The sequence below is a fragment of the Diabrotica undecimpunctata genome, chromosome 1 (assembly GCF_040954645.1).
Source record: "Diabrotica undecimpunctata isolate CICGRU chromosome 1, icDiaUnde3, whole genome shotgun sequence".
NCBI lineage: Eukaryota > Metazoa > Arthropoda > Insecta > Coleoptera > Chrysomelidae > Diabrotica > Diabrotica undecimpunctata.
Window position 1 is genome coordinate 173,378,930 of NC_092803.1, and position 25,948 is coordinate 173,404,877.

At 32.8% G+C, this 25,948-nt stretch overlaps 1 protein-coding gene across 1 annotated transcript; it reads right to left on the minus strand.

The window, feature by feature from the left end:
* Positions 1 to 5,763: 5,763 nt before the first annotated feature.
* LOC140436416 (uncharacterized) lies at positions 5,764 to 25,948 on the minus strand. The gene is made up of 3 exons (XM_072525235.1): positions 25,441 to 25,948; positions 22,809 to 25,199; positions 5,764 to 6,005 (listed from the first exon to the last, which is right to left on the minus strand). Exons 1-3 carry the CDS (start codon positions 25,946 to 25,948, stop codon positions 5,764 to 5,766), a joined length of 3,141 nt encoding a protein of 1,046 aa, XP_072381336.1.

The following is a 25,948-nucleotide window of genomic DNA, read 5'->3' on the forward strand; positions in this document are numbered from 1 at the left end:
CATGAAAATTCGATTTTGATTTTTACATTATTTGCAGATTTAGAGATTTTACAGAATTTAAACTTTTACATTACAAATGATCGCACGTTACGGAAAATGCCTCCAAGAAGACAGTTTTGGATATAATTTATAGCAGATGTCAAGTACTTGTGAAAAACGTACTAGTGTAATTAAAAAAGTGCAGTTTTAAACGTTTTAGATCGTTTGTAATGTGAAAATTCAAGTTCAGCTTTTTTTAAGCATATTTCAAATGCCCCACATTTGTTGCCAAAACTAAAAAACTAAAATATAATGCTATAGATTTTGAAGTTTGCTTAGATAGATTTTGAACATTGTGTTGATCTCATGAGAATAAAAAAAAATGGCAAAAGTCGCGCCCCGTTTATTTATTTAACAGCTTTATAAAAACTAAGTTCATTTGCGGCAAAATACAAAAATTGCATACGAAAGCTGCTCTCTTTACCTTTAAAATGCATCTTGATTTTTGTTAATAGGACACTCGGATCAAAAAATCTTGAATTTTTACCGTCGAGCTGATACACATTTTATTGAGCATTGATTTCGCGCGACATTCAAAATTTCCGATCGCTTCAATCGTTGTTTTTGAGAGAACAAAAACATTCTACACAAAAAATGCTAATACAATTTTTATTCAAAATTATCTTAGATTTTTATTTGAATAATTTTTTTTCTATGGCAGACAGATTTTTGGTAAATCGATTTTTTTTTCGTTTACCTCCCTCTACGTAGGGGATTTTAGGTGAAAGTCACGGAGTAAAAGTGGTAAATTTTTTTGCATCTTTTTAAGCGTCCTAAAATTGACATTTTCGGCAAAATTCAGTTTGTTCATATGATTTTTATAGGTTCAGTAGCATTTTCGTCTCTGATGACTGGAATATAAATTGGACCGCGGAATGACTTTTTTAAAACTGTACTGAATAATGTAGATATAGAACCTTCCTATTTATTGAGTTGAGTTGTTTCAAGTGATCGTTTTTGTAACTCAATCGTATTTGTAAATATTTAAAATATCGGAGTGGTACTAATCCCAGATGAATGCTAGAGCAAACAACAAAAAGGTTAATGTGTGGGCAGCTATTATTATTTATAATCACTGCGTTGTTGCTTTGCTGCAACAATTTAGATGACATTTGGTTCAAGAACGATGGAGACACTACGACATTTTAGCACTAAAGTCAAAAATTATTTGAGAGAAGCTAACCAAGATAGGTGGTTATGAAACAGGGGTACATCTTCTCAAATTTAATAACAAGTCTGATATTTTGATTTGAAGGATGCGTTACATACACGATCAACTTACTATTGCGGTGTTTAGATTAGTTAAGTGAATTTATCAAGTAAGTTGAATCAAAGTCACTTGAAAGCAAATCGAATATCTAAACCGCTTCATTCATTTCATTTGGTCGCGTGAATTGAACGGCTTCTCAGTTAAAACGTGATGAACTTTTTGTATTCCATTGAATTAAAAAATGTGTATAAAATAGCGGCAGTTAGATGCTCAGAGGATCAAGTTTATTAATATTTATGAGAAGTACGAATGTCTGTGGAATACGAAAAGTAAGAAATATAGAAATAGCGGATATGCAAGAATTGGGTATAAGAATGACAGAAGATGATGTTAGGAATAGAATAAAAGCGATTCGCAATATCTACATGGCAGAGCTTCAGGAAAAGTCTGGCGCTTCAGTCGATGATTTATATCAACCCACCTGTTCTTGGTTTAAAGGTGGTGATCGATTTTTAAGACACGTGGTATGTCTTCGGTCGGTGTTTGGTAAGTAAAATGCATAATTTATACTCTGTCTTACTACTTTGGTAATAGTTGTTTGCTCGCTTCATAGATCCCGGTTGTGAGGATTTGCGCGAGTTTGTCTATTACCTCTATTAAATAATAGAATACTCTAGAAACTGATACTTTTGTGCATATTAAAATGAATACAAATATTATAGTACATGTTTAATAGAGGTATTACGCATATTGTGGAAATAAAATAATACCAAGAACCAATATTTTAATCATTTATTAATTTTATTTAAATGCTATGGGATAGTGTTGCCCAAATGCAAGAACAAGACGAGACTTAGACAGTCTTGGTCTTGGTCTTGCGCCAATACACCTGGTCTTGGTCTCGGTCTTGGTATTGCACTTCCGGTCTTGGTCTTGGTCTTGCAGCAAGAGTCTTGCAAGTCTTGCAGTTACCCTTTAGCCTATTCCTATTTATTAAAGAACATTATCTGCCTAGAAAGAGATTGATGGACATGATGGGCAAAAAATCCACATACATGTATCAAGGGCACAGATTTTTTTGGTGATAAGATAACAAACTATAATCCACTTATTAAAGCAAAATAAATGTTTTTACCAATCTTATCTCTACTTTTATATAAATAAAGATCCTACTTAATAAATACATTAATTTACCAAAATAAAGTAGTAGGTACATAATATATGTAATTGGTAATAAGGTAATAAGTACATTTTTTACATGTCCAGTGCTTCTAGGGGTTATTAAAAAGCTTGTGATATCTCCACCGAATGGTTTTTCAGGAAAAAAATATTTGTAAATCCTTTTTGTGAAAAGATATTAGATGCTTCCTTAAATCTGACGTGTTTCTGTTGATCATTCTCATTTCAACCTTTCTATGTAGGCACAATTTACACAAAGCAATTTGGGATGCAGGAATTATTTCGAAAAACTCATCAAATTTGCTTTTAGGTCTTTTAGATCTATAACTCCAACGCTCACTACTCGGACTAGAACTATTTGAATCTTTGTTCCTCATGTCAAATTGTAAACTTGTCAGTCCGGGAACAACAAGGATTAGATGAAAAACAATTATAACATTAGACTCAAAGGAAATCTCAATTGGGAATGAAGTTAAGTGATGTCGAAACAGTAACTGCTATACCACTAGTTACTTTATGTACGTTAATATCCAATACCCTAAGTATCTAATAACAAACCGAGAATTATATATCATTACTTCGTTATTCTAAATACTTCGGTATTTTGTTTACACGGTAGGCGACATTATCTGTTATTAATTTGTCTCGGTACTTTTGAATATTAGCCACGCTCTTTCAGCGTTTTGTTTAACCGAATGATCTCATCGCACACTCATCAGAAACAATTTATAATCTTAGGCCGATAAGATTTGTTTATTTAGATTCCTCCTGACTAAATTATAATGGGAAAAAAATTGAATTATTAAGTGGGAGTCCATAACAATTATATTTTTTATTAGCTAGGATGACATATTTTAAAAAATATCGATACGATATTACTGTCGGCGTCGCAATGCAAGAAGATTATTTTTGTGATTAGAGGGCGGCTATTCTCAAAATATGGACAATTATTAATTTCAGAGCGAAGAAGTCGTCTGCTGGAAAAGAATGTACAAAATATTTTATTTTTACATTGTAATTTTATGACCTCTGAGCACGTGTCAAATGTGTTTTTTTTAATGAATATTTTGATTCTCGTGTATAGTTATGGTATTGTTTGTAATGTGCATAAGTCAAGTTTTTTAAATTTTTATTACATAGTTTTTTGCGTCTTATAGAGTCTTTAAGCATATACCCGAACTACTATACTCGCTAACACCACACTCAGTCCTAACTGAAAGACGCAAGAGTCTCGCAGGCTTAGTCTTGCTCTTGCTTAAATCTTGCACGGTCAGTCTTGGTCTTGGTCTTGCTAAAATTAGGCGGTCTTGGTCTTGAAGAACGCCTGCAAGAACAAGACCAAGACTGCAAGACCAAGACCGATTTTGGGCAACACTACTATGGGACTGCTTCATTTGTACAGAAATAGTCAACATATTTCTGACAAACATCTGAGACTTGTCGGGAATAATTATTACTATTGTACTATAATACCTTGTTGATGTAGTGCATGTAGTACTGACATTTGATTTCTCCATGAACCTTAAGTGATATAGCCTGTCTCTAAATCTTCTGTATCGAAAAACCCGAGCGTAATGTCAAGTTTCGTTTAGAGAATGGTTTCATGAGATAGGTTTTTAGGGGGTAAGCTTCGTCTGCCACAATTACTATTCCTGGATGCATATTTAACTGCGAATTTTTAAATTCTCATACAGGGTATTTACTTGAAATATTCCTCTAGCTGATGCTCTTACTTGTGCGCCAACGTCTATCTATATAAAACAGTAATCGGCGTCCACCAATGCTAATAACACGATACTACATATACTTTTATAATTATAATAATCAGAACCTGCGTGTGGGGAAGTTTTATTGACAATGTGTTTACCATCCAAAGTACCCTCTCATGCCGGAAAATTCCATTTCGTAGCAAATCCCTGATCTACACGTCGTCACTCAATGTTTGACTCGCAGGGACCTGCGAGAGAAAAAAAAATGTGATATTTTATAGATACAAAATGTACAGAGAAGTAAAAAATAGAGAAGCTGATGCTAAACATTATATAAGAGGGTGGATTGATATAAAACTAGCTTTGATAAAAAAACAAGTTTTTTGGAATTAAATTATATTTCTCAACATAGTCTCCTTTTAGCTCGATACACTTAGTAAGACGATATTCCAATTTTTTTATGCCATCCGAATAGTACTTTTGCTCGAGCTCTTTAAAATAGGCCGAAGTTTCAGCGACGACTTCATCATTTGTTGCGAAACGGCGTGCTAAAAGCCATTTTTTTAGGTTTGGAAACAGGAAAATCGCTGGCGGCAAGATCTCGGGAATACAGTGGGTGTTCAACCAATTTAGAACCCAATTCGTGTAATTTTGCCATGGCGACGGCCGATCGGTGAGCCGGTGCATTGTCTTGGTGAAAGGGCACTTTATTGCGTTCCAAACCGGGGCGTTTTCGACGCAATTCGGCATCGAATCGATCCAATAATGCCGCGTAGTACTCACCAGTGATTGTTTTTCCTTTTTCCAAGTAGTCGATGTGGATGATGCCCTTCGCATCCCAGTAAAAAGTCGCCGGCCGAATGTGCACTCTTTGCCTTCTTCGGCGGCCCCTCGTCATGTTTGCGCCATTGTTTCGACTGTTCTTTGGTTTCCGGTGTGTAATAATGCACCCAGGTTTCATCAACGGTGATAAATCGGTGAAAAAAATCCTTCAGATCGCGCCGTATTATCGCCAAAACCGTCTCCGAAGTAGTCACACGTTTTTGCATTTGATCGATTGTCAGCAAATGCGGCACCCATCGCGCGGATAGCTTTTCATGTCCAAATGATGGTGAATGATGTCGTGTATGCATTCGTAGGAAATGTTGAGGACCTCTATTAACTCGCGGAGCTTAATTTGACGATCTGCCATAATCATGTCATGGACTTTGTTGATCATTTCCGGCGTGGTGACTTCATTTGGACTCTCGGGACGCTCATCGTCAAACTCGAACGACCACTAACAAATTTAGTTTTTCAAAATTTTGCTGTTGCTAACGAAGGTGCAACCTCACCATAAACTTCGTCCAGGTCGCCTTTGATTTGCACATTCGTTTTACCCTTTTTGTGGAGGAACTTAATCACCGAACGATACTCGACGGTTCCATTTCTCCAAAAACACAAAATTTGCTTGCTTTTGACGGCTGTAAAAACCATACTAATTGTTTTTAAAATTGAAAATTTTGACAGACGTCATGTCATGAATGGAAAATGTCAACACCGAAACCAATTCAGTATCAAGTAGTGCCATCTATCAAAGGCTGGTTTAATATCAATCTATCCTCGTATTTATATTATTTAGAGTTCTTAATCAACAAGCCAAATCATTGGAGGCACCGTGTCAACTTCAACAGAAGGAACCACCGCTGAAGATATCGCCTTGCCGCAAGAAGTAGCAAATGCAGGAGGAAATGAGTCGGACGGTATTACAGACAACTCATCAGTTTCTCCATCAATATTATTAAATACAACAGTATCTGAACATGTAACATCAAGTACATCTCGTTTTAGCCTTAAAAAACGAGTTAAGTGTGATGACAAAACATCGTCTGCAATAAACAAATTGCAAAATATTTGTGAAACCGCTAAGGAAGATGAGCTTGAAATTTATGGTCACTACGTTGCTAGCCAGCTGCTCAGTATTAGCTTTGCTTTTTACTCTATGAGCACTACTTTGCTTTCAAATGCACGAATTTAAAATATTAAAGCAAAGCAACAAGAAAATCGCAATCCGATACCCCCTCAACAGCAAGCTTCTCATGGAGATGAACTAGACTCTCCCTATTATGCGAACACCCCATATACAATAACAAGTGATTCAAATTCACAGTATTCTTATGAAAAAATGATAAACACGGAACACTTCAGTCATCTATTTTCAACCAATGATATACTATCTGAGGCACTGAATTTTATTATATAGGTAGTAAACTTTTTTTGTACCCAAATAGAAATACTAAATTTACGTTTTAGTAATTTTTGGCGCCTTATTTCTTACCTTAATATATTCTTCCAACACTTCGTAAATCGCTTCCAATATCTCTACCAAAAAATATGAAATTGCAGACTTCACGCATAACCGTATACTGTTTACTGATTTTGGGTGTAACTTTTTCCAGTGACGATTCGAATTGCTGCTGATTTAGACGTAAAAAAATTATTTTGTAATCCCTTCAATCTTCTAATTTAAGCTCACGGAGAAGGTTATTTGAGGCACCCTTGCATTCCTCTTCGAGTAATCCACTCTCTAACCCATATTCTCTTTTTCTGTTGCTTCTTTCTTTTCATATTTTCTGCTAATTCCTTAGCTAGACTTAAAACTGTTTGCAAAATAGCTTTCTTTACCGCAAGTTTCGCCATTTTAAATCAATTGGCATGCATTCATTTAAATTTTATGTGTAAACGGAAAATTGAATGCACGTTACTTGAATTCAACTGACTTGATCAACTCATTTGACTAATGTAAACGTTCGCTTATCGCTTCAGTTGAAGTGCACATTCCAGTCAAGAACATTTTTAAATTTGAAACTTATTAGACATTGATATTTCTCCATCAAAATAATAATAACAATTTTCATTTAACAAAAGCTAACATAAAATAAAAACGACTAAAAAATTTTAAAAGTTACTTGTGACTTTCTTAAGTCATAAAGACTAACCTGGCTTGGTTACTTAGAAAGAATGATAAATAATCGAGATGTAAAAGTAATTCAGGGTTGGAGACCTCAAAGAAATAGGACGAGAAAAAGGTGTATAGACGATGTATAGGAAGATCTTATAACCATCAGGTAGTGGCGAAGGAAAGTATCCGACAGAGCAGAACGGAAGAACGATGAAGCAGGCCAAGACCCACAAAGGGTTGTAGCGCCAAAGAGGAAGAATTATATTACATATTGTAAATACATTGGGATGTTAAATAAACAAAATTGTATTTCTTCAACAGTATTATTTTTTTATTATTGGAAAACAGCTATTTGTTCAAGACAAAGTTTGCAATGTCAGTTAAGAGAACCGGAGCTTTTTTATAACAAGTTCCCACTCGTTTCCATTCCACCTCTTATTCGAAAATATAGACTAAAACTTATGAATCCAAGCTTATATTTTCCTGTATTATGTATAATCCATTCTCAAGATATTACCAAGACCCGAAATTGGCTAACCGTTACTTTTAAATTTTATTAAAAATCCTTTATAAAAGGTATATAATTTAAAAACACAATCGGGCTATATCACAAAACGTTTTCGGAATCCATGTTCCATCATCAGTGCACTAGGTATACATGTATTGAGCCACTAAATATGTGGGTAAAAACCCGTTAAAAATGGTTGGTTTAAATTTAGTTTACATTGTATGGTATTAAATATTATGATGTTAAAGTTACCAGTGGATTTGGTAACATGGCGACGTATGATTCCACGTTAAGTTGCTGGTCCTGAGACGATGTGTCTACGAGGACCTGATGAAAGCAACTGCGGTTTTTTTATGTGGTTTTTACCCACATATTTAGTGGCTCAATACATGTATACCTAGTGCACTGATGATGGAACATGGATTCCGAAAACGTTTTGTGATATAGCCCGATTGGGTTTTTAAATTATATACCTTTTATAAAGGATTTTTAATAAAAATTTTTGTTATATATGGTATACAGCCAACTACAGGAACTTAGATTCCTTGTGGATGTTACTTTTAAAGTTGAAAAAAAAAACAAGTATGTGCTATTAACTTTTTGAGATTCCAATGACAACTCCACAATAATTGCATCTGATTCTTTGTCGGTTCTTATAGCCATTGAGACTATATCTTTTCCTAGCGAAAGCACAAATATTTACATCCTTCTAATAAAAAAAAATATTTTTGAATTACATCAGGAACAAAGAACAGTTAGATTTATGTGGATTAAAGCTCACATAGGGCTAGGGAAAGTCATTGATTCTGGTGCGAAAACAGATTAAAAGCTCTGCATACCAGATGTATATGTAACAATCAAGAATATTGTAAACAATCAGCGGAAACAAGAATATTATGAATATAGTCAACACTCTAACTCACAAGACGCACTCATACAACTCACAATCCCAAGTGAATTATGGTTTAAAAATTACTCTGTTCCACGTAGATACATCTATTATCAGGATGAAATCAGGACACGCATGTTATCCGGCGCATCTGGCAAAACTTAAAATTGTAAATTCCAATCTATGTGAAGTTTGTCAAAAAGAAGCAGATTTAAACCACATTTGTTTTGAAAATACAAAATATATACAACAAACTGACGACTTAATAAAAAATTTAATCAAACATGAAATCTTTTCACCCTATAACATTTGTTACCCTTTTGTCATTAAATAACAAAATTGTAACAGAATTTATTTCGAAAAGTAACCTCAATAATATGTAAGCCCAATTAAAATAGTAACTTTTGTTTTATCCCATTTGTTTTAAACCTACTATCCGTGACCCATTCTAGTTTATGTTTTAATTTAATGTCTTGATGGGTCCCTAGACGACAAGCGAGTAACCATGTTTGTTCCTTTACTGATAACCAAATATGTATTGTGATAATTATTTTCTTTTCTTTCCTTTGGGAAGAACTTTAAAAAGTTGTGACTGGCTGAATGGCAAAGGCCTATGACAAAAAAAACTTTTTGAGATTTGTAGTACCTACAAAAACTAAACAATTTCAAAAATTTATAATATAAAGTTTTATTGACATATAAGACCGCAAAGTTTTAAGCCGCAGACACGGAGATGATGCATACTTGCAATATAACCAAACAATTTTCGTTGAATGCACATCAGCGCATCGAAGTTTGATAGCATGGCGTGCCATACCAGCTTCAATTTCTGATCCACTTGGCTCATACAGAGAGAGCAGATGTCTAGTAAATACGATATCGGCGAGTCCGGACAAAGGATGTGTACATAGGACAGAAAAGTAAACACATTTTACTCGCGAAGAATTTTCGACGTTTTGCGCTGCGTGAGCATATCTGTGTCCTTTTCTTTCGTATTTAACGATCCATTGATACGAGGGAGATAAAAGACAAGCGTAGAGAGATCATTTTAAGGGGAACAGACTGCATTAGTGGGATGGTGCTTTGTTGGGCTCGATTCACTGACATTGTGTAATAGAAATTTAAAAATCATGTCACAACATATCGATTTCTTTAAAGTAATGTTCAAGGTGAACGAGTGGTATCGACATAACGTTGAGATAAATGTAAATTTTTATGAAATTAAGTACTTAATTGTTTTTATTGTTTGCTAATAGTTTTTAAAATATATTGTTCAATTAGCAAAGGATCATTAATAACCAAAATAGTTTTTTTTATTCATATTTAAAAGTATATAGCAGGTACTTCATTTGTAATTAATTTTTTTTTCGTTATAGAAATCAATAAAAAAATTAATACAAAAATGTTTTTGTTTTATTCAGGCAACTGTCATCCAGTCATTCACAATAATCGATATTCCACATCTAGTCAATCGATAAAGATTCACTTTTGGACATATACATTTCCTTCGTTCTTAAGATGAAGAAAATCTTATGTGAAAACAATATTACTTTGAGATTGAATTTAAATTCTCAATATCTCAAAGAGGTATTGACCGATCGGATCTTAGGAAATTTCATTAGATTGGTAATTAAAATAATGCTGTTTGCATAAAAAAAAAAGAATTTTTACAAAAGTTCCAGATCGTCGTATGGCAGATCACGAAGAAAAGTATTAAAGTGACTCCAAGTCAGCCGCGTGGATCTTAGGCATTTTACTTTATACTGGTCTCTTCTTACCTCTTATAATAAGTGATAAAGGTAGTGCATCATTTTTTACTTGAATGTTAAACGAATTTCCTTATTTTTCTCATTCGGTTAAGAATCGGTAGCTATATGCAGTACAATTCCTCTTAACTGGTCACCTCAGCACTGCATATTTGGCCGGTTGACGTTTTCATCATCACCATCATTCTGGCTTTACAACCCTGCGTGGGTCTTAGCCTCCTCAAGAACTTCTCTCCAGTCGCCTTTCTCCGCCAAGCACGTATTCCCATATTCATTCAGTCATTTTGTTCCATCCGCATTACATGTCCTATCCACCTCAGACGTCATATCTTAATATGTTTTACGATATCAGGTTCCTGGTATATTCTATAAATTGTCATTCACTGCTCCATAGATTTTTGTTAGAGTCCAGGTCTCTGAACCATATGTTAGGACTGGGCGTATTATTGTTTTGTAGTTTTATTTTTATATTTCTCGATATAATTATGGATTTAAAGAGGAGATTGAGCCCAAAATAGCATCTGTTGGCCGTGCAAATTCTGCGGTTTATCTCTGCGGTAGTATTATATTCAGTGTTAGGGAGCGCTCCCAAATTCATTCACTTCGATGACGTCGTTTTCTATAACTTCACATACTTCGTTTGGTGATGTTTATTATTAAACCCATTTTTGTAGCTGATTTTTTTAATGCTACATACGCCTCTCGTACAGCGTTTTCCATTCTCCCAACAATATTGATATTATCAGCATTGGCCAGGATTTGCACTGATTTATTATATATTGAACCAGTGGTTGTGATTTGTGACATACGTATTACTTTTTCCGAACCAGATGGAACAGTATACCGGAAAAAGGGTCCCCTGGCGAGCCCCACTAACAGGATCCAGGATTTACATGACTTTTTTTTGGATAAAGAAGTTTTTCATGCCTATAATCCTTATACTTTTAAGAATACTATAAGTTTCATTTTCTTATCCATATATAGACCACAACGCTTACTTTAATCTGCAATATCGTCTATAAGTTTCAGGAGTTTAGGTAGGCTGTTGTAAATAGCGACTATATCGTCGTCATTATTAATTGTTTTGCTGTTGATTTTAATTCAAGCGCTAATATCCTTACTGCAAAGAAGTTTTCAGAATGCAAGTTAGAGAGGGGTGGAGATAATACGCATCTTTGTGAAATCCCCGTTCATCTGACTATTTTCTCCAATGTATCATCTCCACCCTTACTTGAGCTATCAAAGGCTAATGGAGTTCCATAATGATTCCTAAGTCACCCTCGCCTGCAGCAGTTGGTCTGCATATTTCTGCTATTTCTGGTGCTCAAAAACTTTGAAATAGTCTATGAAGTAAGCGTATATTTGCACATTCATGTTTGAATACTGTGTAAGTTCATGCTTGACAATAGATCCACTCGGGTTCTCCAAATGTTTCTGAAACGGAATGGAGTGCCATCGACTTGTTGATCGCATTTCTTGTATATCCTGGTGTGTATGACTCTCAAGGATGTTATTATTATATGAGAAATCAAACTTATTGGGCATTAATAATCATATGTCAAATTATTTATTACAGCTCAATTTTCTAATGGCTTTTTCAAAATTCATTAATGCTATATACAAGGGTATATTCATTTGATTTTTGAATTAATCATGTCATTTTAATATAAAATGATCCCTTTTGCTGAATCCAGCTTCTACTTTGCGTAGAATTGTATGTTGTTACTTTTTTGAGTCTGTTTACAAAATAGTACAACTACTTTTTAATATTGTATAAATAATATATTACTATAGCTACAGATACACAGTTATTAAGTATTTTTTCTCGTAAAGAAATATATTCATTAAGTAAGTAGGTACTTATATCTTAAAATCTCTGCGGTACTCTTAGTATTTACAAGACGTCGCTCGTCGGTTATTATTGAATGTCCCACTATGATTTATTCTAAAGGAAAAATTAATTTTTTTCTTGTATAATTAATTTTTTGTCGTTTAGTTTTTTCCCATCATTGTTGTTGTTTTTATTTTTTGTAGCTGTGGTTTAAAGCAAAATTAATTTATTTGAATATTATTTATTCTATTTTGCGATATGAATATTTAAGTGTAAAACCATTTTATCTCGTCTAGATATATTTCTTACAACACAGTTATTCTACACAAAGATTTGCGAAAATGAAACTATTTCCATAATAATCGAAAATTTTATGCGACCGTCGAAATCCACTCGTTACTTGTGAATAAAAGGTTTAAGTATGAATGACGTTTGTAGTTGCAGTACGTGTCTTCCGAGTAGTATGGTTACTTTGATGGAGTGCCCACCCTGACACTTCTAACAATGGCACTAGTCTTAATCTAGTGCACTCTGTCAGTGCCACGGTCGTTTTGATACACTGTCGAATAACAAAAATAATAATTGTGGGGAAAATGAGCAAAATATGCGTGTGACATCAATGAATGTGGTTTAAAACTCTAGATGGGCTTTTGTCGATGAAACATGTAAGTAAGTTGAAAAGACATTCGAATAGAAGGAATGTTCAAGAGTTCATTTTCAATCATTTTTTGTGTTGATAGCTGGGAATGCAATTAATAAATTACTAAGGATTTTTTTATGATATATATATAATATATACATAAATAATAATGTAAAAAAATCATTAATAATTAATTAAATGCATTCCCAGCTATCAACACAAAATATTTTATTTGATTAATTATTGCAGTTATACCTAATAATGTTACGATATAAAAATACACATGTGCGTCGGCTAAATGTTTTTATGGATTTATTTTTTCTATAATTGGTATTCATAAGTGAGCATTCCAGACTTCTAAATTCAACGAAATACACAGTAACTCTTCTTCTTCTTCTTCCTCTTCTTCTTCTTCCAGTATTTTAGTGTATTTTAATATTTTATATCTATTCTCAGTTTCTTCTCTAGATCTGGTTCTTAGTTTGTTTATTTCTATTTTTTCCTTTTGCACGCTCCTTTTCAAATCTTTTATGTCTTTCTTTTGCTCTATTGCTACCTTTTTTTTTTCAAATTCTAGTATATTATTTTAGATATCAACTAATTTGAAAGAGTTCCCTTTTTTCTTGTTTTCATTACATCTGCTCCTGCTTTTGCTAATATATCTGACCATATCCTCATTAAAATAAATAAAAAAATTCTATTTGCTATTCAGTCGACTTTATTAACATTTCAATAAAGAACGACAGGAACAATTTAGATTACCATGGCGTTAATTCATTTCATTTGTAAACGACAAAAGATTTCGTTAATCTGCTCACTTACAGCAACATATCCCTTTGTAAACGTTGTCTGTGTGCTAATGTTTGATTGTCAGATTAAAACTAGTATGGCATATTTGAGTTCGCCGGCAAACATGCGGCCACAGGTAATAAGCAATATTTATTTATTTGTTGTAGTCAATAAATAAAGTTTTATACCGGGGACAACAAAACAAATACACAAACTCTAATGACTTTATTCGTTATACGAGGGTAGACCAAAATTTTTGAAGTATATAAATATAATCAGTGTGTCAACTGGTAGTTGGTGTAGACAGCATTTGTTTTATGTATAATATAAATGGGATTTTATAGTATATTTTACTAATTTGCCACTGTTTTGGATTATCGCTAGACACTTGACAGCCAATGGTCCATTCTACTGTACAGCATAAGAAGTTCGAAAGTAAATTGCTGTAGTAATGAAAATATAAAACCAGTAATTTCGAAATTGAACTAAAAAAATCCTTTTATAATATTTTTTTATAGTATTTGTAGTTATTTGTAGTAAATTCTTTTGATATAATTTATGTTCACTGCAAATTTTAGGCGGAAATGTTTGTTTGTCTAGCAGATTTGCCTTTTTTGCTCAACATTATAGACAGTTCCGTGTTAAGAAGGTTACGAAAAGATTTAGATTTTTAAAACATTTTTTATTTCATATTTACCTGCAAAATATAAAACATACGTAAATGTTTTTTTTTTAACTACTCTTCTTCTTCTTCTTCTTCTTCTTCCTCTTCTTCTTTTTTTTAGACATGACTGTCTATTTTTCAATGTGCCTCCAGTAACTTGTCGTTCCATTGTTTTCGTGGTCTTCCTACTGAACTTCTGAGATTAAAATCGGTGCTCCTGTATCTCGATCAGACGTAATTTCTTGGTAGATCATTTGGTCATCTTTAAATAACTCTATTATGTTAATTTTTCATTCGGTATACTACTCTTTAATATCACTTAAAATTCTACCACCAGAGTCTTGTAATATATTTTGCCGATAAATTCAGAGCACAGTAGAGTATGGTCTGTCCGAATATCGACATCTGGGTAAGGTTTGACCGATTTTATGCAGTTTTATAATCGTTCATTAACTGTATTATATAATCTATTTGATTTCTTACAATATTGTCTCCTCGATCATTTGAGTATTATAATCTACGTTTTGGTAGATAAAACCATGTATTCATAATAATACATTTTTCCTCTTGGAAGAACTGCACCAACCGTTCTCCTTGTGGAGCATACAGACACACAACATTCAACACTATCAAGTACAAAATTCACTTGATTATTATATCACTCGTTCTTAGAGCTTCTAATACGTTATCTTTCATTTCTATATCAGCAATTATACCAAATGTTAAACTAGTTTTTTGTCCGTTCCACCTCCTCTCTTAAATACAAGACATTTATAACCCCCTTCTTTTGAGCGCATCCATCAGCTTCATACTTTTACCTGTAGGACTTTTCAGACTTCAAGACTCTATCCTAGTTTTTTTAACTTGTAATGGTGTTCCGCCTGGAAATTCAAACGGAGGCGCTGTTTGCTTCTGGAATATTTTACCTCAGCAGATCCGTTTCCGTACATCGTTTCAGTACAATTTTTGTTTCATTGGAGAGGGTCTTTTCATTATTATTGCCTAAAGAGATTTTTTGACGCGTGATGCCTGAATAAATCACCTAGTGAAGATGGCATAGTGGCCGGGATAATTAAAGCAATAAGAGAGATATGTATCAACACAATCCATAAGCTTTGTGGCATGTTTTGGCAATATGGTGGGAGGCGAAACGAATGATGTGAGTCAATTTACATACAATTACACAATAAGGGCTCACTTGTAGACTATAGTTATTACAGAATAATAGCTCTTATGATGCGTACAAGTAAGATTCTGTTTAATATTACATACGACCACTTAAAGCCTTTCTATCTGCCATAGATGTAGATCATAAACAATTAGATTTTATGGTTTATAATTTAAAGGTCAGTTCGAAATCACTTAGACCGAAATCTGGTATAAGAGAAGACTGTATTATATTCCCATACCATTTAATATAAAAATATATTACAAGAAAAGTATGAATAGGATGGAGAGGCAAAATAACGATAAGTGGTAAAAAATCACGAACCTTTTTTTCTTCTTTCCGAATTTTTCTCTTCTGTTCAAATTAATTAGTTTGAATAACTAAAAATAAAATAAAAATAGTAATAAACTAAGTAGAGGATAGGATAGAGTTTAGAGTTTAGAGAAAGTTCTATCCCAATAATTTTATCAAGACTTTTTAACCTTAATCTCGACAACAGTATTTATATTGGATGCTAGCTCTTCTTTTTAAGAAGTTCTTAGTCTTTTTTTATGTAGACATGACTCTGTCTGTTTTTTAATGTGCCTCAGTAAGTTGTCGTTCCATCGTTTTCGTGGTCTTCCTACTGATCGTCTTTCTATTGAGGAAGCACCTCCTGCCATCTTTACTTTGTCATTCAGCTTATTTAATCAATCCATTCTACTTTTATTCTCTTTCTCACCCAGCCCTTGATGTTCTCCACCTTGCATCTACGTAGTATATATGTACTTGGCTCTGTCCCATAGTGTCTTATTATCAATTTTTCCAAGAGTTTTCACTTATAACTCAGTTTTCAATGCACCAAATTTATGTCATCATCTAGAGGGATTTTCTCAGAATTTGACTGTGTAAGGTTCACTCTAGTTGTAATTGTGCAAAAATAAGTAAATTATTTGAATACGATTTTTCCAAGAAGAACCCGTTAGGTGTCACCTGTTTTTATTTTTCTAACGGATTTTAAAGAAAAACACAATATTTTTTGTGATATAATTGTTTATTTGTGGATGAGGGGTTTGAAGATTATGGTACATACAATTTACTTTTTATACCATTCCACAAAACATTCAATATGAAGACACATCACTTTGTACGTTGTTTTCGAACATTTTTCTTACAAATTACACATTTTCTTTGCTCCCGTTCATTTGTTCTTCTACTATAATGTCCGGTTATCGTCTATCCAAGTTTTAACGTCGTCAAACACACGTGATGTGGATGGTTTTCTCTATTATCTCTCAGATTTAGCATTAGATGGAAATTTAAAAAAAATGTTATCGAAATAAAATTTATGGTCTTGTGGATTTGGAATAATGGTCACAATAATGGTAACCTAGTCACAACAGAAGCTCCAAGTCCCATTAGAGATGATTGGTCTGACTTGGAATGTCTGATTTGATTTGATAGCCTGATTTAGAGCAACAAGATCTATGTAATACAATTTATTTTACAAATATATAACTAACTTCATCAAACAAAACTCATTTAATCACCAATTTCAAACTATAAAAACCAAAGAAAACAATTTAAAAATTGTGTTCGTCAAAGCAAATGGTTTAGATAATTTTTCATAATAAATTCGTCGTGTATGTCATTGATATACAAAAGAAAGAAAATTAGAATAATTATGGCAATTCTGTGAGGGCGCAGGCGCCAGATCTCCAAATGGGGGTCATGATACTTGATGGGTTAAGAGAGAATATTAGTATTTAATATTATTCGGAAGTTATTTTCTTTCAAAAGATAGATATACTTCACATAAACAAATTAAACGATTAAACTTATCAAAAATATTAAAGTTCATTTAGTAAACAAGTACAAACATTTTTCAGTTAGAAATTCCTTAGATTAGCTTAGTGTTTACACAACTTTTTTTGAATCGCAAAGTCAATATTTGTCGATGCATATTATTCGCCAGCATTTTATCACAAATGTGTGAACCAAAATTAGTTAAAGTAGTGATAAATGGCACAATAACGACTATATCAAACTTATCTAAAATATTTTCGTGGGAAAGTAAACCACTACTAAGTAAAAAAAATAGTTTCTTTATCAAGATTTTTACAAGAATTCCCTTCTTCTTCTTTAAGTAATATATTGTCTTCATAACATCAGTCCTAATGGAACTTGGGTCCACTGCGTTCCAAATTTTTCGTTTTTCTTTTCCCATAAGCATTAACTTTTACTATTTTTTTTTTCAGTTTATTAATTAATTTTACAATGTACAGGTTTAATTTAAATTCATATTATTAAACCAAGTGCTATGTTGGTTTTATGAGTACTACATTAACAATGGTTTTACAAAGTTTAAATCACATATTTTTAGTTACAAAATTTGATTAAGTAATCTATGTTAACACAGAAAGGTTTTTTTTTCATTTCTTCAAAATATACAATAAGAAATTAAAATGATTCAAATCTGATTGGTCTTAAAGTAGTTATCAAAAAGTAATTGTTTTAGGTCAAATTTAAATTTTCCTAGTTAGTTTCCTAGTTTCCTACTATATGCTTCTTTGTGCACCAGACATTCGTATTCTTTCTGTACGAAAAGTACCCTTTTGCCTAGTATGGTAGTCATGTACATCTTCAGTCAGTGTTAGGGCAATATTTTTAAGTACTTGAGAAAGCTTAGATTTATGAATTAATACACAAACTTGCGTAGTAAACATTGATTCAATATTGAGTATTCTTCTTGGACAGTACAAATCTTCTATTGGATGAAGACGTGGCAGTTAAAAACATATTTATTAGCCCTATTTTGTAATACCGTAAGAGGATGAAGCTGTTTGTGTGATTGTGTGATTGGTATTACTCCATATGATGGTTAAATAAGACAGATGTGAGTTTATTAGAGAATAATACACTATTTTACGATGAGAGAGACTTATAAATTTAGTAATTCTTCCTAACGTACCCACTGTTGGAGTTTAAATATCTAGGCATCACATTATCTAGCTACGGAAAACTGGAAACTGAAGTGGAAGATCAAGTTTATAGAGCAAACAGAGCCGCACGCTGCTTTAATGAAACAATATGGAGAAATAAAAATATCGGGAAAGAAATAAAAGGCAGAATTTACAAAACAGTCATTAGACCAATAATGACATACGCGACAGAAACACGACCTGACACAGACAGGACAAAAAGTATGTTAGAAACAGCAGAGATGAAAATACTTGGAAACATTAATGGCAGGATACTATGGGACAGGACTAGAAGAACAGATATACGACGTAGATGCAAGGTGGACAACATCAAGAACTGGGTAAAAAATAGAAGAGTAGAATGGAACGATCATATAAGCCTAATGACAACAAATAGAGTAGTAAAGACGCAAGAGACGGTTCCCCAATAGGAAGACGATCAGTAGGAAGACCACGAAAACGATGAAACGATAACTTACTGGAGGCACAATAAAAAACAGAGCCATGTCTACATAAAAAGAAGAAGAAGTCTTTAATACAACTTGTCCTATTTGTGTCTATCTTACGATTTCTCCTTGGTTTAATAGCTTTTGTTTTAATATCTCGAGAGCTCAATTTTGCCACAATTACTGATTCATTTTTAGTTTCCTGGTTGTAACAAATTACATGATAAAAGATCATTAGCAATTTCCATTACAACCTCTTTAGGATCTTCATTTTTAATTTGGTTTTAATTTTTAATTCGCAGATTTTTTTCTCTAGCTGGATGACTTTGGATTTAAATGGATATTTTCTTTCTTTATATCTCGCAGTTCTTATTCTGTAGCTACTCTGGTTTTCCAACATTAGAGAATTAAATTTACTACTTCAGAAAGCCATAGATTCTTCAATCCTCTGAAAAGTTTTTTAAAACTCAATGATTTCCTTTGGTTTCAATGATGAAATTTCAATTTCTGCTGACTTAACCTCACTTTTTGCACATTAGCCACATTTTGCTGCATTTTCTTTCATTGCGCCTCATTTCCTAGCACAACTATCATGGTAGTAATTTCTCATGCAGATGCTACAAATCACTACAACTTTTTTTTACACAAAAAACAACATTTTTCTGTAGAGCACATTTTTGCAATGTTTACTTTAAGTTAACCTTAATCTCCCGTAATATTTGTAAAATTAGTCTAAAGTATTTTTTAGTTTTTTTTCCAAGGTATGAAATACACATACCTTGAAAATTATCCACGCCAGAATTTACTCTAAACTGGAGCTGGATATTAGTGACACACAATATGGGTTCTGCAATGGTATGGGTACCAGAGAGACATTATTCTCCTTCAACGTGCCGACGCAGAGAGGTTTGGATGTTAACCGTCCTCTTTACGTCTGTTTTATAGACTACAATGAAGCGTTTGATAAAGTAAAACATGACCAACTTATGGAAATTCTAAAAAATAAAAACCTAGATGAAAGAGATTTAAGGCTAATAACAAACCTTTATTACAATCAGCGAGCAATACTACGAATTAAAAAAGAGACATCTGAAAAATGGAAATAAAGAGAGGAGTCAGGTAAGGCTGCATACTATCACCTTTATTATTTAACGCTTATTCTGAAGAGGTAATTCGAGAAACTCTGAAAGATGAAACAGTCGGCATAAGAGTAAATGGAGTCTTAGTTAACAACATCAGATATGCAGATGATACAGTAATAATAGCCGATAGTTTACAAGACCTGGAAAGACTCATAAGTAAAATAATAATGTGTAGTAGGGAGTACGGACTATCGCTCAATATCAAAAAGACGAAGTTTATGAAAATTTGTAAAAACAACCATAATACTAACGAAATCTTGATAGTAGAGGGCCAGCAGATCGAAAGAGTAAAAAAGTACACTTACCTAGGAACACTTATAACAGAAAATAATGACTACACTGCAGAAATCAAAGTCAGAATTGAAAAAGCACGTTGTAATTTTATGAAAATGAAAAAGGTCCTATGTGGCAAAGATTTAACATTAGTTCTTAAAGTACGCCTAACAAAATGTATATACAGTGTACTATACTATGGAGTGTAATCATGGACGTTAAATCTAGACACAATGAGATGACTTAACGCCGTTGAAATGTGGATATATAGAAGAATTATGAGGGTTTCTTGGGTAGATAGAGTTATGAACAATTAAGTACTGAGAGGAATAGGTAAAGAGAAGAAAGTTGAACTTACAATTAAAGAAACATGTGATGCGGGGCGAGAAGTATGGCATCCTGCGACTCGTAATGCAAGGAAAGATAGATGGCAGAAAAAGCATCGGAAGAAGACGAATTTTATGGCTTAAGAACCTGAGAAAATGGTTTGGATGCAGCTCAAAACAACTATTTACAGCTACTGTCTCAAAAATTAAAATAGCTATGATGATTGCCAACCTCCGTAGCGGAGATGGCACCTGAAGAAGAAGAATTTTTTAGTATTTTTAAGAATTTTCTGAGACACTGCGGTAGTTAGGTTATTAAGCCACTCTTTGTCTTCTAAAATATCACCTACCTCGAACATTTCCATGGATAATGAGTTAGACATGGTATACGAACATTACACTGAGTGTGGGCTACTCCGATGCTATTACGTCTTTAATATTTACTTGTACGTCATTGAAACATTAAAGTAATTTATGATATGTGTAAAACACTGACAAAATTTGAAAGGTGACCTGTAAAAGAATATTAAAAATTCCTGGAAGTTTTTAAAAATTGAATGAAATAACTGAAATCATTAAACACATCCAAAAAAACAAAATTAAAGTAGTTTCATCATATTATGAAAAATAAGATCATGCAATTAGTTGTCGACGTCCTAGTAAGATACTATTTGAAGAACGAAAGAAAATATTACTGTTGTGTAAGGGTAAAGCCAAATTTGTAACAGTTCCTCGTAAAAAGAAACGTTCGCAATGTTGTATAAATAGTTTCACATAACAAAAGGTTGTTATCTTTTATTTAAAACTCTTACTAACAGTATGTATTAACTTTTTACAAGTACAAATCATTAAAAACACTTGCAAGTAATAAAATTTTTCTTATTTATCTTTGTCGTTAACGACTTGTAGCCACAATGTATGTCGGCAAAAACGAAATAAAAGTTTTACTCATTTTCCCCTAACATGACCATCACGATGGCCATAATGAGTTCCCGGAAAGTTTCTCAAGGTAGGCAATAAGAGAGACACATCCCATCATCCGTGACCATAAACCAGTCTTAATGTTTACCAAAGATGGCGGCTCCGTGTTATCTATATGTGCAACGATAAGACCAGGTATGCGGTGTACTCAATAAATTACAGCATCTCTTCTCTAGACTAAGTGTTTACTTCGTACAAACATTGGCCAATGGCGTATGGGATATGTGTTTATAGGGGGGAGTCCTTCACTAACAGGAACCGCGGTAAGGTAATAAAAACTTTACAACTACCATTAAATCATCCTAAACTACGATGTATTTATATCTTTTATTGTACAGCTATTCGATAATAAATGATGTATATAAGATAATATACTTGGCTAAAATTCAGTTAACATTTTTTTTGCGTTTTGGTAAAAATGTGCTATTTTACTGAATACAAAATACAATTTACAGTTTATAAATATCCTGTTGAATGTTGTAAAACTTATAAAGATTTTTTTCCCGGTTATTTTAAATTATCCTTCAAATATATCCAACCAATTTTAAGCAGGAAAGTTAGTGATGAAGTTTAAATATCTAGGGATCACTTTATCTAGCTAAGGTAAACCGACCTAATAACGGCCCAGTTAAGAAATATTTGACTTTAGACGTAAATATGAAGAAAACGAAATAATAGAGTGTGTGTGTGTCATCGAATTTCCTGACTGTGGACTTAATCCATTAGCCGAACTTATTTTTGCTCTACAGATATTTATGTCACATATTACTATTAAAATAAGATTTTGTATTTTAAAGATATACCTAGATTCTATAACAATAAATGGATAATTTAATATTCAGCTACAATCATACAATATTACACATTTATATAGATATATCTATATCATAAAATATATTCTAGTATTATTCAACATTATTCTTTATTGTGTGTTTTTTATTATTATTTTCTTTTTTTTATTTTTATTTTTTTATTTATTTATTTATTTATTTATTTATTTATTCATTTATTCATTTTTTTTTAAATTACATTATAAGGAATGTCAACAAGGAGTACTTCTGCTCAGGGGTCTTTCAGAGCAATGCACAAACACAAGACTAGACCACGGAAAGATAGGTAAACAAATGGGATAAACACAGGTATTAATAGTTCACAATTTTAATTTTATATTAAGTATGTGTTTAATTAGGATCTCATATACACGTTCGTCTAAACTAGATAATATTGTTTTTAGATTAAAAGGTCTTGTAATATTGGTTTCTCTATATACTTGATTCATGAATTGATTTATTTCTATTATCTTTAGTCTACAGTTTAGTATCATGTGTTCTGCAGATCCTAACTCACCACATTCACAAAGATTACTATCACTAAGACCTATTTTAAATTTGTGTTCTGGAACTAGGCAGTGTCCAAATCTAAGTCTGCATATGTATGAAACAACGATTTTTTCGCTGTGGTAATGATTAAACCATGATTTAGCTGGAATATTTAATTGTATGTTTTTGTAGAATAGCCCTTTAGTTGAGTTGTTATACCATTGTTGCCAGGTTTTGGTTTTATTGCTGGTAATATTAGCGTAAACATCATTTAATGTTAATTTATATTTACTTTCATTTTCTTGTTCGGTGGCCTTCTTAGCTAGAGTATCTACTATTTCATTGTGTTTAAGATTAGAGTGAGCTTTTACCCAACAAAATGATATTTGTTTGCCCTTAGCCCTAAGTGCGATATATGCTTTAATAATGTCAATATATATGTAGTTTGATATGTCCTTCAAACTTTCCAGTTTAAGTAAAGCACTTTTGCTGTCTGTAAGGATTAGAAATTTCTCTTCGTTATTGTTTACACTGCTTATATACTGCATTGCTCTCAGTATTGCAATAAGTTCTGCTGAAAATGTTGTAAAATTTTCATTAAGTCGTATACCCTCTTTATACCTTGTCCTAGGGTCCCACACGGCAGCGGCCACTCTCGAATTCATTTTTGAGGCATCGGTATAAATTTGGTAATGTTCCGGAAATAAAGTTTCTATATCCACATTAAACATGGCATTCCTTAAGTAAACTGGAAATTTCGAGTAATCTCTCATGTAGGTTGGTTGTATGTTTGGTATATTGTTTAGATTTATCTGAAACATGGATGGCAGAGTTGATGTGTATAGCTTATTTTTAAATTGTCTTATTCTATTGTAACTTTCGGCAAGAAGTAATGTTGGCTTTTTCCTCCAGTATTCAGTGGTTAGGTCATTTATATAAAGTTTGTGGCAGTTGTTACATATTATGCTCTCTTTAGTTATCATTTTAGTTATAAATTTTTCACACATAGTTTTCCTTCTTAACCATAGTGGTGGTTCATTACATTCTACGCTTAGGTTTGATATTGGAGTACTCATCAAAGCTCCTATACATAATATGAGGCATTTATTTGAAAGGATGTCTATTTTTTGAAGATGGGTTTTGGCGGCTTGATTGTAAAAGTAACATCCGTAATCTAATATTGATCTTATGTATGATCTATACATTAGTAATGCTATGTTGGGATCTGCTCCCCAGGTTGTATAGTTTACTGCTCGTAACGCATTGTACCCTTTGTCAGCTCTTGCTACGATGTACTCAATATGATCTTTCCAAATCATTTTCCTATCCAGTATAATACCCAAATATTTAACTTTAGGTTGAACTTTAAACGAGACATTTTGCAACTCCACTACTTCTGGAATGTTTCGTTTTCGGGAGAATATGCAAGCTTGTGTTTTTTTGGTAGATATGTTTAATGCTATTTGATCTAGGTCTTCTTGTAGATGTTTAAATACTGTATTTATTTTACTACTGCCTTGTTCTATTTCCAATTGATCTACATATATGCATATATCATCTGCGAATTGTAATATTTTACCTTGTTTGCTAGTAATTATGCTTTGACCTATATGAGCTGTGTAAATAGTGTATAATATTGGACTTAAGATGCTCCCTTGAGGTAACCCGATGTTTGAAACTCTCGGTCCTATTAGTTTGTTATTAATTTGAAGATAAAGAGTTCTATTGATGTAAAGTTGATGAAGTTTCCAGCAGAGTATATCTGGCAGTCCGATTTCTTTCATTTTGTGGTATAGAAGTTGTAGGTTCACATTGTCATATGCATTTTCTATGTCTATGAATGTAGCAAATACCGACTTGTTGACGGAAAATGAGTTATATATATCCAGTATTAAGTGCGTTAAATTTTCCATCGTAGAACATGATTTTCTAAAGCCGAATTGTGTTGCAGGTATTTTAGAATTTTTTTCTAACCAGAATTCTAGTCTACATTTAATCATTCTTTCCATTGTTTTTAACACACATGATAATAGAGAAATGCCTCTATACGAATCCGGACAGTTTGGTGATTTGTGTGGCTTAAGAATTGGAACTATAATGTACTCTTTCCATGCACGTGGTATATCCATACTCATCCAGATATTGTTTATTACATTTAGTAGTTGAACTTTCTTATGTATGGGTAAATTATACAACATACTATAGTGTATACCATCTAATCCTGGAGCTGAATTATTATGTCTTTTTAGGCAGTTCTTTAATTCTTCCAGACTAAATGCTTCTGTGAGAAATATGTTGTCTGTGTTTGCTTCGTCATTTTCAGGTCTATTATCCGTAGGGTTCCTATGATTAATTTCTCCTTCTATAACCCAAGGTCTAGCAATTTTATTAAAAAATATATCTGTCCAGTCATTTACAACTATCGGATTATTGGGAGGGTTATAAACGTTTTTTAATTTTCTTATTTCCTTCCATATTTTGCTAATGGGTGTATTTTTATTTAAACTATTACAAAAGTTTTTCCAAGAAGCTCTTTTGCTGCCTAAAATAATTCTTTTTTTATAAGCTTCTGCTTGTTGGTATTTTAAATAATTATCGTAATTAGATAGTCTTTTAAACTGCAAAAAAAGCTTCTTTATGTTGTCTTATAGCGTTCCTACAATCATCATTCCACCATGGTTTATTAAATTTTGCATTGGGCCCCCTTTTCCTCTCTGGAATAGAGCATTTACTAGCTAAATTGATTGAGTCACAAAATGTGGAATATTCTTGCTCTGAACCATCTGATATATTATTATTCTTTTCATTGTTTAAGAGATAGGTAAAGAAAGCCCAGTCTGCCTTTTTAATATCCCATGTAATTCTAGATCTAGATATATCATTAGTTTCAGTGACATCATTACTATTAGTAACGTTATTATCAGTATTATGGTTAAATTCTATTACTATTGGGTAGTGATCAGAACCCAGACTCAAAGTTTCTGTGTACCAATTAAATTTGTAATAAATATCCCTAGAGCAAATTGTTAAGTCTATAGCAGATCTATTTAAATTCATAGGTCTACGAATTAATGTTTCTGACCCATCATTTAGGAAATTAAGTCCACATTCCTCCATAGCCTCAAAAAGATAAAGACCTTCTTGATCGGTGACATCACAGCCCCACAT